A 12839-nucleotide genomic window follows, 5' to 3' on the forward strand; every position below is an offset into this window, starting at 1 on the left:
AGCAGATACAGCAAAATGAATCTACAGGAAGTATCACACAGTGTGTAGAATGTAACAAATATGACTCACAAACTTTGCAGTGACTATGAAGACTACAAATAATAATCATGTACAGTTATGTGTATGGACATTATTGTATTTAATTTTAAATACTCCTGGACCGGAGTGGGGAGGCCATCTCTCCTACAGATTTTAATGGAGTAAAACACTCATGCAATTGGCTGAAAACTGTCAGTACTCCGCTGGCAAATGATGTTACATAAGAGAAGTGGGATGTTTCATATGGGAGCTTCATAGTGTTTTCGATAATGGTGGATAGAAATAAAAGAGCCAGAGAGGCTGTGCAAGATGTGTGTAGCTTTGGGAGCTGCACAGTGAGAACATATCAGCCATTTAAAGATTTCCTCAGTTTTCGTTAAGTGTTCTCTCTTGAACTTTCTTCAAGTTTTACCGAGCCAATGTCATCATTTCTTTTTACTTTAAAATTGAAATGGTATTAATGCAATGTCAAATTTGAATAGGGGGGGGGGGGGGGGGTGGAAATTGAGCTTTTTGAAGTGCAAAAGAGTCACTTCAGTGGCAGAGAAGCTGTGTCAAACACAAAGAAGTACAGAAATGGCTAGTGGGAATGAAAAGAAAAATGTCTCATCAATTCCACTGTTTTCATGTGGGTCCAATCATACAGATACATTTGTCTCAGGCCACGACAGAACAGCCCATAATCTCTCCAGAGATTTCAGTTTTCTTATTACTTCAGTTCAAATGGATGAAGAATTCTGCTCGCTCGGGGGAAACTGTACGAGCGGCGTTCGCATCTCTCCAAGGGCAGCGTCAGTGCGGTTGAGGTCACGCATGCCTAGAATATGTTAAAACCCAGTCAAGACAGGACTAAATAAAACTGTGCAAAGGGTCAGCACGAGTATCCATCCAACGACAGCAAGGTGAAAAAAGCTTTGTTTCAAAATGAAAAGTCCATCATTTAAAAAAAGTGACACCTACTCTCAAACACTGACTGACAGCGTGAATTGGTACACAGCATGCATGAATACTTTCCAACAGGGTTTACATAACTTCCGTCTTTGGTGAACAAAATATCAACGTAAAATCAACTAGTGATTGATTGATTCGATGATTATACTACATGCTTATGTACAGATCACTTCAGTCTGATCAGAAATAAGTCCTAATGTGGGTCTAAATGTGCTGGAGAGGACAGGGTGAAACAAAATGAAGCCTGTTGTAACTCACTAACTTACTGTCTTCCTGTTGTTTACATTGAGACTCATTTCTTAAATTTTGAATTGCTACAAATGCAGTTACAGTTACATGGCAAACTGAAGCACCTTTTGACGAATTTGTGTATGATCTAGTACGAGGATGATTGTTATGTGGTAAAGACACACAATGGAAAATAAGCATTAGTTTTTCTTATTGTGGCCACTCTGGTACAGAACACAACAAGCTGAACGTCTCACATTTGACATACATTATAAGCCTGATTCCAAAAAAGCTGGGACATCGTGTAAAACATAACCAACAAATAACCAATACCATAACCAATAAAGGCTAAAACTCTCTACAGAGCTGAGGGGAACTGCTGCCGTTGGTGCTAAATAGCAATTTGAGCCACTGACGATATAAAAAGATTTGGCACTGGAGCTTTAAAGACAGCTGTGCCTCTATGACAACTGATTAGCCAGAAACTTGGACAGGAACAGCAGAACACAAAAACTGGACTTAGTCAAGACCACAGGTGAGACTGGTGGCCAAGAATGAGGTCCAAAAAGAGAAAGAAAAAGAGAAAAACGAATCTGGACCAGAAGAAAATGTGGGCCGTGCACCCTGGGGTTCATGGTCTTCATGAAGCATATAAATAAAAATAAAAATACAGCTGTTGATGTCAACAGAATAAAATGTGCCTGTCTTGTAATCAATCATAAATGTAAAAGTAGAAAGAATAAGAAAGTCAAAAAGAGGCTTCGAAAGAAAAAGAACTCTGAACTAGAAATATGATGTTTCTCATATGTTTACCCACTGCTCTCCATGCTTCTGCTTATTCTTCCAGATCAATTAAAAGCCAGGCTCCTAGTTCTTCACTTCAGAGGGAAGAACACACTGCAAAATTATACGTACTTTACGTGTGGGCAGACACAAAGGGGCATCAGGCAGTTTAATGGTGGAGTACAGGAAAACTCAAATTTAATTTACACAATGACCAGGCAATGTGATACAGCATCCCCAAGGACAAACTCTGAGTCATCAACAAATTAGATAAGGAGAAGTGCTTCACAGTGTTGCTTTGCTATCTTGGCACATTCTTGTACAAAGCAGCAACGCACAAATATGCCACAGCAGATGCACGCAGTAAAACTCTGGCAGCAAGGGGGGGAAAAAAACCTTGTATTTCCATCACATTCCATGACAAATACCTCAGGTGTTAGGAACAAAACAGTATTCAAAACTGTACTGAAATGAAAGAGAATATCACTCACAGGATCATTGGGAGCCAAACTATCATCTGATATGAAGCACATCAAAGGGCAGAAGCCCTTCTTTTTATTTTTGCATGTGTCAAAAATGTACAAAGTGTTTCCATGTTTGAGGCCTTTGTTGTTATCTCTCTTTTGATATCTGTACTGTAGATCGGTGATTTATTGCTAACAGTGTCACATTTTGCAACAGAGCGACAAAGTCTGCACAGATGGGAGGTTAGGGTGGATCGATGGATCAAATACAGAATTTTCACCCAAGAGACCAATGTTTGTGCCCTATGTGAAATCAAAAATCAGTGTTGGCATTTTTAAACTTACATACCTAAGTTAAAGTATGTTACGTAAACTACATAGACAGAAGTATTGGGCCACCTCACCATTGCACAAACTGACATCACATTCTAAATACACAGACAGCTTTGCAGCTATAACAGCTTCCACTCTTCTGGGAAGGCTTTCCACAAGATTTTGGAGTGTTTCTGAGGGAATGAGTTCAGGCACTGATGTTGGACTAAAAGGCCTGGCTCAAAATCTTCATTCCAGTTCGTTCTAAAGGTGTTGGATGGGGTTGAGTTCAGGGCTCTGTGTGACTCAGTCAAGTTCTTCCACACCAAACTCATCCAGCCATGTCTTCATGGAGCTTTGCATTGAGCACTGGGGAACAGTCATGCTGGAACAGAAAAGAGCCTTCCCCAAACTGTTGCCACGAAGTTGGAAGCATAACATTGTCCAAAATGTCTTGCTTTGCCGAAAGCTTTAAGATTTTCCTTCACTGGAAGTTTTTTGGGTGTGGAGGATTTGGTCCCTCCCAACATTCACTGAGTTTGTTATTTTGACCAGGCCTCTCACTGATGTTATATTTAATGTTCTACTTATATATGGCGACAAAAGATTGAAATATTGAACTGGTTGCACATTAAGTTGAGGTTGTAACACAGAGCTGACCCCTTTATCAAATGCTACCTGTTAATTCTAAATGACCTGTGTGATTAACTCACATTCAGCTATGTGATGTCAAAAACTCCTTTTGATCTGACTGCATACTGTGCTTTTTTTCTCTATCTGTCCTGTACGATTTACACAATCAGGAGACTACAGTAACTCCCACCACACGAATATCCCTGATTAAGCATGTTTAATTTGATTAAATCGTTCATATGAGAAGAGGAACAAGAATGACTGACTGAGCAGGTCAGTCTCCTCTCCTGGCTTGCACCCACATTGTTAATTACTTCCTTCCTGTCATAAACTGCAGTCACATCGCTGCCATGGCATTTCCTCCCATGTAGCTTTGCTGCCAGATATCCAACAGCTGAGACTCGACAGTCGTAAGGACTGAGCACACACAGCAGGGAGCAGCTGTGACTGTAAATATATCAGTTAACTGAAGATTTAAGGGCTTGTGGTCCAACTTAGAAAAACACCTGCAGACAAGTTTATCGAGATAACAGCTCTAGATTTTACTGTATTTCAATAGACAGAAAGTGACATCCCATTACAGTATGATTATCTTTGTATTTAAACGCGTTAGTTAACAGAAACATTACTATTACGTTACTATTATTTCCAGGGCGTTGGTATATGTGCTGTCAGACAGACGGTTGTCAAGCCTGTCACTTAGTTTCAGCTTCGTATGACAGCCTCAGTTTGAAAGTTATTGTGCACTTGTTAGAGCTCAGTGGGTCAGATGGCAGAGGTTCACATGGTGAAAAGACTCACTTTACATATTGTATAAAATCTCAGAGTGGTCCAAACCTGAAAGTGGAACTGTCAGAAGCCCAAGATTTAATTTAGGAATGGATACAAGTTTATCTGACAATTGTATACTGCTGGTGTGCTCACCTCTTGGTGTGACTTCCTAGGTGGAGCTCAAAATCAGTTTGGGTGCCAAAGTGCCCGAGCAGCCATGGATTCGTGTCTGTGTCATATAGTTGTATGACACAGACACGATGTACGTGATATGTTGTATCATAGTTAAAGTTTAGCCATGCTCAACAAGATGATGCTGTGCTTTTTTGTCATCTGTTTTTTTGCAACATTTGTCTGAACATGGTCTTAGTTCATATGTGTGAGTCTAGGGACTTAGAAGTAAAGACACTTAGCGACCACTAGAATGCATAATAATACTAATTATGTTAGCAAGCCTTAATTGGTGTGCATACAAATACTCTGGGGTCCAGTGTCTCTACTTGCCATATTCATTATGAAACCAAGGATTTCCAAGTGAAACAAGATGACTTTTCTTAAAGTTAAGAACCAATTCTTATCCTCTCTTATCTTTTACGAGCACAATTTGCCTTCATTTTAATATTGTACTACCAAATGTGCTGTACAAATATTTTATTGCTACTGAGCTGAAAATGTTTGCATTCGTTTTACATATAACTTGGCACATTTGTGTTGCTGTTGCACGTCACACCCTTATCATTGGCTTTATTTCTTTTCTATTTGTATAATTAACCTAATGTCAATGGATATCAAGCAGCGAGGACAGAAACAAATTCATTATAGTCTGATGTGTTCAAGGTGCCTAAACACAAAAAGTTCTGAGTCTTAAAACTCCACCTTTCCTCTCTGTCTGTGTTACTAAGGTTACAATTGGTACCAGTGTCTCTTATAATTACATCTTCCAGCTGTGGTGCTCATAGCAACAGGCAGCTCTGAGCACCGTTTTCCACATCTGCTAATGTTGCCTGGACTGAAGGAAAGCCTCATGCACCACTGCTCCTTGTCTGTACTGGTTGGAGCCCAATAGCTCCTCAGGCTGCACAAACATCTGTGGCCAGTCATAGACATTTTAGCTTGAGCCTCAAGGTCAGCCTGGATGAGGTGTTAGACAGCTGTGCTCTCCAGCTGTGATTTGTGCAATTCATTTAAAGCCCAACTGACTAGCTCATTTGGGGTAGCATGTCTGAGAAGGATGTTCCCTGTTGGCTCTCAAAGGTAGCACACTGCTCCTCTGTTCAGAGGCTCCTGGACATACTGCATTTAGGCTGGTAAGGATGGAGACCTTTAGCATCAGAAAGGCAACAGGAATAAACACCTAAAACTTGTGACAGAGCAGTTTGTAATTCTCCCTGTAGTTTTTGTACTCTTTTTGAGGGACCAATGCACTAATGTTTCAAACTAAAACACATTTTCTGTTGCCTTGTCTTCCACATGGTTTTGCTGACACAGGAAAGCTTGAGATTATTGTTTTATTACAGATTTATGCATAGCTTTATCTGAGGGTTGTTTTCTTCCCTGTGAAGAATTCTTGAGAAATGTATCAATTGATCCCAAACAGCTAAGTTTGATTTGTTGTATTTAAATGACTGAAGCACTGCACTAATATCTTGTGTGGCCATGTTCTATATGTGTTAATTTAATGTTATCCAACTCTAAATGTCTTTTAACAGCCTTCCTCTGTTATTTTATTCTCTTGTTTTCTAATCAATTAATCTATAGATGAATGTCGGGGTTTTTCAAGCATTTAGAGATGAAATACCTGCCTGGAAACCCATCAAAATACTGAACTCAAAAGTAAATTTGTATGCAACACATGTCACATCTGTCTTGGTCATAGTTGAGCTGTCAGTTTTGTCTTGCTAACGTGACACATTGAATTCCACTGAGATATGGCAGCTAGTGGCAATGATAATGCTAACCGAGACTGTCCACAAAGTTTTACCTCTACAGGCAGCGAAACATGAGCTGTGCATGTCACACAACATTCACCAGCAGTGAAAAAGCACAGAAGACTTCCTCACACAAACACTTAACATTAGCACAAAAATGAACATTGGTATTCTATAAGAAGTTCCTACTGTTAAGGGTAAGAGCAAGGTTAAGGGCAGCTCTAAACACCTGCTGGTACTTTGCACAGTATAAAACCTGGGCTCCGCCAAAACCACTGGAGCTATGAGGTAATTCTGCAGGCTGAGCTAACGATGACGTATCCTTGAAATAATGACCCTTTACCACTTATTACTTTGCTGATTTGTGCAGTGAGAGGTACAACTTTTCATATCTACCCAGTAAGCTCCCCATCGTTCGTTTGTCTTCTACCCTCACCATGCTAATGTGTCTCTCTCCTGACATGCGTGGGGGCTGCCTATTTCGTGGCCACTGAGAATTTTCAGTTCTAAATGCCTGGCAGTTGTGGATTAACGTAGTAATCAGAAAGCATAAACAGTCACCTATGGTGCTTGTCAACATATAGAATTTTGTTGGCAAGGCGCAATAGGATAAATGGAATGATATCCTTTAAACTAAAATTTCCAAATGCATAAAAGCTACTGTATTTGTAGCTGGTGTCTCTGAAAAAGTCTTAATTTGTTTACTGAGTCTTAGTTTGAAGAGAGTACACAGAATTATGTGGTTGGTAGAATTCGATTGGAACACAGCTCAGAAACCTGAATACCTGGTTAACATCTGTAGATCCCATATGCCGCATTAAAGAAACATTTCAAGTACATGTACCAGTGCAGAGACCCAGAGGTGAATGGTCACAGGTTGTCAGGAAATTCATTCCAACCCTTCAATACTAGTACGTGCAGGGGGTTTTTTAATCCTCAAATTGTCTTCCAGCTCTGACATCCTCCTCCCCTTAATTGTTCTCCCTGTCATTTTTTCCACAGCACAACACACTGAGACTCAAACTTGGCTTGACCTCAACCTTGACTTTTCAACCTCTCTTCACTCTTCTGTTTTATCGGCAGATTTATTGCCCATTGACCACCAATGCAAGAATCAGAGGAACACATGCCTCTCCCTCTTGTTTTTAATGTAAACTTAAATGCATAAATATAGAGTTGATAGTCAGTTTGATATCTAAATTGGAAATAAAATAGTTTATTCTCTAAAGTAATGAAAGACAAACGAAGAATGTTGTGTTATTACCAGCACGTCAGACAGTAAAGAGTTTGTACATACCAGGATCTGACTTGGAGAATGTATCCACATCCAGCAGACTCCTGTGGAAACAGCAACAGTGCAAGTAAAAATGGATCCAGAGGGTCCAAATGGGTCCATATTAGGTTACAACAGCACTGACTTAAGGCTACATTATCACAACTGAAACTGAACATAAATTTCATGTGTATCAAGAAGCCATCTAATGCTTTAATCTGGGAAAACCTCAGTCAAGCTTTAGAGGTATTTGTCATTACACAACCCCTGAGCTTAAAAAAAAAACAACAACAACAACAACAACAACAACAACTGAGGGCAAAAGTGAAATCAAAATACTATGCATTTACTACATTTTTGTGCAAAACCATGGTAAAACTCTATAAATCCTTAAAATGTCTGAAATGTAATTTTAGCTGTTTTGGTTCTGTGGTGGGAAATGGGAGAACTTCATCATCTATTTTCCCATCGGATCTCACTCCTCCTCCCAGGTTGTTGCTGTCTAACTCAGGTGTCTGGTCACTTTGAGTCTGACTGATCTCAGGAGGGACTTTACAGGAGCAACAGTCATTCATTATTCAGGAGTGAACTGGAAAGACAGTCAGCACACTGCCAGGCAGGCAGCCCTGACTGAGTCGTACTGCTCCGCCAGCCAGCCAGCCAGTCGCTAAGCAGAGCAGCCAACCATTCAGCTTAGGCATCCTGACAGCAAATAATCAATTCAGGTAGATAATAATACTGTTTTGTTTCAGGGTTCTAATAATAATATTAATCATGTATTTCTGTATCATTGTTATTGTATTTACTGGCATAAATACATTTCAATCATACATGTTGTGCCAAACATGTATGACACTACATCATGTTTCTATAACTTTATGCTTTTAAGTGTCACACAAACAATTCAGCTGCAGTATCCACAATCAACCGTGTGTGTGTCTGTGAATATCAAAAGGTAATCTCCTGGATGGTTGCCAGGTCTTGCAGAAGTCGAGAGAGTCTATAAGGATTTCTAAATGTTGCGACGCTTACTGGAGACAGGTGATGCTCCAGAAAGGGCATCAGTAAGTAAAACGTCATAGACAGATAGCCTTGCTTTAAAGATGTCTTTCTCATTTACACGGCTGCACCGACACATTACATAAAAATCTTAACTGTTACAAACACTGAGGTTTGTCTTTAGAGGTGGCAGAAATGTGGAGGCACACTGGGGAATAACCTCAGCGGAAGGCATCAGTGTTAGATCAGAAGAAGACGAGAAAAAAATAAGTCCACACTACTACAATCATGTTCACCACACAAGTCTCATTAACTTCTGTCACTCTGATGCTTTGCTTGCTTCTAAATTTGAATATCAAATCAGACGCATTTACAGGTGACACAACAGACTTTTCATCTGGATTTAAACTGGACTGTATTTGTATGAGAGCTGTTTGACCTTACCGGCAAGATACGGTAACTTCTATTTTAGTTGCAGGGACTCTGGTGTTGAGAGGATCGAATTCCCCTATGGATGCCATCATCTCGACTCACGACGCTAATGAGCATCCGCAAAGAAAAAAAAAAAAGAAAAAGAAAGAAGATGTGATCATTCACAACAGGGTCGTGATTGCAGTAAATCCATTGTGGAGATCTTCGAGATTCTTTTCTCTCTCTCTCTCTCTCTCTCTCTCTCTCTCTCTCTCTCTTCTGGAGCAGCGGAGGCGGGAAAGACAGAAACAGCGAGGGAAAGAGAGAGGGAGAGGCAGTGAAAGTTGTGAGGCAGATTTAAAGTTCATTCATCCTTCACGCGTTCACGGTGCGCCCCATGTGTCTGTCCGGTGCTGAGGAGGAGGAGGAGGAGGAGGAGGAGGAGGAGGAGGAGAGCGCAGCCAACCGGAGACACCAGCAACAACACGGTGCTCTCTCTCCTCTGTCTGCCTCTTCCCACCTCCCTGTGTGTGTGTGTGTGTGTGTGTGAGGTTTATTCACTTATGTTTAGTCACCTGTTACTTAACACACAGAATATTTTTCTACACACACAATTAATATTTACATATTCTCAGCTACATATTCAAGTTGTCTGAACTGTTGCATAAACATTAAATGCAGTGCAACAAGAGGCTGAGTCATTTGTTACTGTGATTTAAGTTAATTGTGCATATCTCACATGCAATATATAAGCAGATGCAGTAACACAAAACATACACCTTTATCACAGTCTTTTGAAAAGTGTTGCATGCATGATTATTATTGCCGTTAATGTTGTCTAATGCACGATTCACTGATTTCACACGTGAATTTATGTAGGCTTTATCATAGATTTGCTCACCATTAACAATTGAATATTTAATTCACAGTTAGTCGATATCCTACATTCACTGACACACCATCAAATGTGTCCAGGTTTCACAGAAAAAGAGCTGCGTGTCCTGCTCTGCTGTCAGAGAGACTGCTCACATTCATGGGTCTGAAATGCCTTTTAGTGACATGTCTCAGCCAGCTGTTTATTAACATCAATGCTGTGTTTGCTAATCAAAAAATCATGAGTTATTAATGGTGAGCGACAACAATTCATGATACACCCTGTAATTTCATTTATGCATTGAATGAGTAACGCATTAGTCAAGCAGAGCATATGTTTTGTGGCTTGAGTGTTACCACAGATGCATCATGGATAAATGGTGGAATGTAAACCAGTGTTTCAGTGAAGTGATTATCGTAACGTACGATCACATATGCAATTTTTTGAAAATGTTTTGCAAATGCTTTTAAAAATAGTCTACATTTCTTTCACATAAGTGTAAAAATATTGCATTTCCCTGTGGGTTAAAGAAGAGGGTTTTCATTAGAAAAAAAAAAACAAACCTTTGTCAGCTGTCCCTTTGTCTCAAAAAATAAGTTTTCCCCAGAAGAGAAAAGAGAAAAGGCTTTGTTTGTTATGTGATTTACGTCAGACTCAAGGCAAGGTCATTTTATGTTTTATTGCTCAGTATATGGTTTTTAACATCAATGATCATCATGAATATCACACAAACAAAAGCTTTTCAATTTAGAATAAGCATTTCATCGCAGTAATAAAGGAATGACTACGCAAAATGTCCCAGTAAAAGATCTTTCCAGTAAGCTTCAGTCTGTTCCAGATCTTCTCACTAATTGCTGTCAACGCAAGTTTGCTTCCCAAATCACCAGTGACTGTCAGAGGAACGCCGTTCCTCTCTGCTTCACCAACTTTTGTACATTAAACAAGTTTATTTTGGACATGTTAGCTGAGAGAAGCAATTAAAAACTTATAAAAAATGAAACTAAATAAATATATGGATAATGAAACCTAAATATAACCTATATATATGTGTGTGTACACTGTACACTAAACAGAACAAAGGAGGCTGAGGCTGAGGACTAGTGAGTGTCAGAGCCACTGTCCAGGATCAAACAACAAGACCAGACAAGACAAGACAATCTTATTTGTATAGCCCATTTTTACCAGACGTTTGCCTCAAAGGACTTTACATAACATCACAGCAACATCCTCTGCCCTTCGACCCTCACATCGACTGAGGAGAAACCTTTAACAGGGATAAAAAAAAACCTCAGGGTGAGCAACAGAAGAGGGATCCGTCACCCAGGACGGGGAGACGTGCAATTGATGCTGTACAGGCAGGAAAGAAGTTAACAGCATGAAATATGGGATAAGCAATACTTTAGGAAGATGGCACCCTGAGATGAACTGCTAAGTGAATACGTCAGGCAGCCGAAACTTGGCAATGATGAAGAGGAAGAGGATGAACTGTCATGGAGGGACAAGCCCCTGCACGGCATGTACCACTGACAGATAGAAGAAGTGTCTGATATTAAGCAATCCTATCAATGGCTAGAGAAGTCTGGACTGAAGTACAGCACAGAAGCACTAATCATGGCAGCACAAGAACAGGCACTCGGTGCAAGATCAATACAGGCTGGGTTCTACCACACCAGACAGGACCAGGTGCAGACTGCGCAAAGATGCCTCTCAAACAATCCAGCACATAACGGCAGTGTGTATGATGATGGCAGGAACAGCGTACATGGAACGCCACAACCAAGTGGCTGGCATAGTATGCAGGAACATCTGCAGTGAGTATGGGCTGGAAGGTCAAAGTGGAAGACGCTTCCCAAGGTGGTTGAGAATGACCACACGAAGATCCTGTGGGACTTCCAGATCCAGACTGACAAAATGGTGATGGCGACCCAGCTGGACAATGTGGTGGTCAACAAACAACAGAAGAAGGTAATAGTGATAGATGTAGCGATCCCAAGCAGCAGCAACATCAAGAAGAACAACAAGAAGCTTGAAAAATACCAAAGGCTGAAAGAGGAGCTAGAAAAGATGTGCTGAGTAAAAGCAACTGGTGCCATTCGGGCACTGTGTGTGTGTGTGTGTGTGTGTGTGTAAGATGAACTCTGAAAGTTAAAAAAAAACTGCTAGTAATTCCCATTAGATGCACCTAAAACTATGGAAAAAGCTATTGTGTATGCCTTCAGTTAGGATTTTTATTGCTAAAGTATCTAATTCAGGATCTAAATGTGGTTTCCATACTACAAGATGTTGTCTTTAGTCCAGCTGTAATTCCAGTCAATAAGGGTAGTGGATTAAAAAGTATGGTGATGTGTGGTGGAATTAAACAACCTTTGGTAAGAGAAGATGTTAACAAAATGCATCATGGACACAGACTAGCCACACTTCATAAACATGGATACAGCCATTAAAGGATAATTCCAGGGAATTCAAAGCAATTCAGATTAATATGAACTCACAGGCAGCCCGCTATCCTGATTTGATCCCAGCATTTTGGTCCTCATCATCTCATATAAATGGGAGTTCTGAGAACTGGGAGACATTTAAAATGATTATACTACTTCCAGCATCAGTAAATACTTACATCAGCCTAGATTCATTTCAATCATAACTAATGACAAAGGGGAGACAGTGTTTCCTCAAGCAGTGCTCGAGCATTCAAGATGGTTATGATACATAATATGTATGCAGAAATCCAGTTGTCTAAAAATCCAGTTAGAAGTTCAATAACAACTTTGTGGCTTTGAAATAGCAATGTCATCTCTCTCACCACAGTGAACTACCACCGTATTTAGACAGCTAAAATCCGTTTTTCTGCTGCCTCCATCTAAAGCAGTGCATTTATTGCTTAGCTTCCTACGCCGGTGCTCCCGGTGCTCCCGGTGCTCCCGGTGCTCCTGCTGCTTCTCCAATCTGCATGGGGACTGCTATCTATCTATTATTGTTAATATATTGACTATCAATAAGTACGTCACTGAAGACCACTGCAAAAAACCCAAACCAAAAGTGTAACTTTGTCCTTTACCTAATCTTAACCCAGTGTTTTAGTTCACTGTCTGTAACCATATTTAGTTTATGTGCAACAACCATATCCCCCAGTAAAGACTTTGTATTTTAGAAAACCTGGACAAGATAGTCAA

The 12839-nt window shown here is 40.2% G+C and overlaps 1 protein-coding gene across 1 annotated transcript in view; it reads right to left on the reverse strand.

The window, feature by feature from the left end:
* LOC124063631 (copine-9-like) overlaps window positions 1-9250 on the reverse strand; it is a 69041-nt gene extending 59791 nt beyond the window's left edge. Inside the window, exons 1-2 of the mRNA XM_046397474.1 lie at window positions 8826-9250; window positions 7407-7447 (exon numbers count right to left, since the gene is read on the reverse strand). Coding sequence (XP_046253430.1) covers window positions 7407-7447; window positions 8826-8905 — 121 coding nt within the window. The 5' untranslated portion in view covers window positions 8906-9250. The remainder of the gene's footprint in view (window positions 1-7406; window positions 7448-8825) is intronic.
* Between the last annotated feature and the right edge of the window lie 3589 nt (window positions 9251-12839).

This window comes from Scatophagus argus, chromosome 8 (assembly GCF_020382885.2).
Source record: "Scatophagus argus isolate fScaArg1 chromosome 8, fScaArg1.pri, whole genome shotgun sequence".
NCBI classification, from domain to species: domain Eukaryota; kingdom Metazoa; phylum Chordata; class Actinopteri; family Scatophagidae; genus Scatophagus; species Scatophagus argus.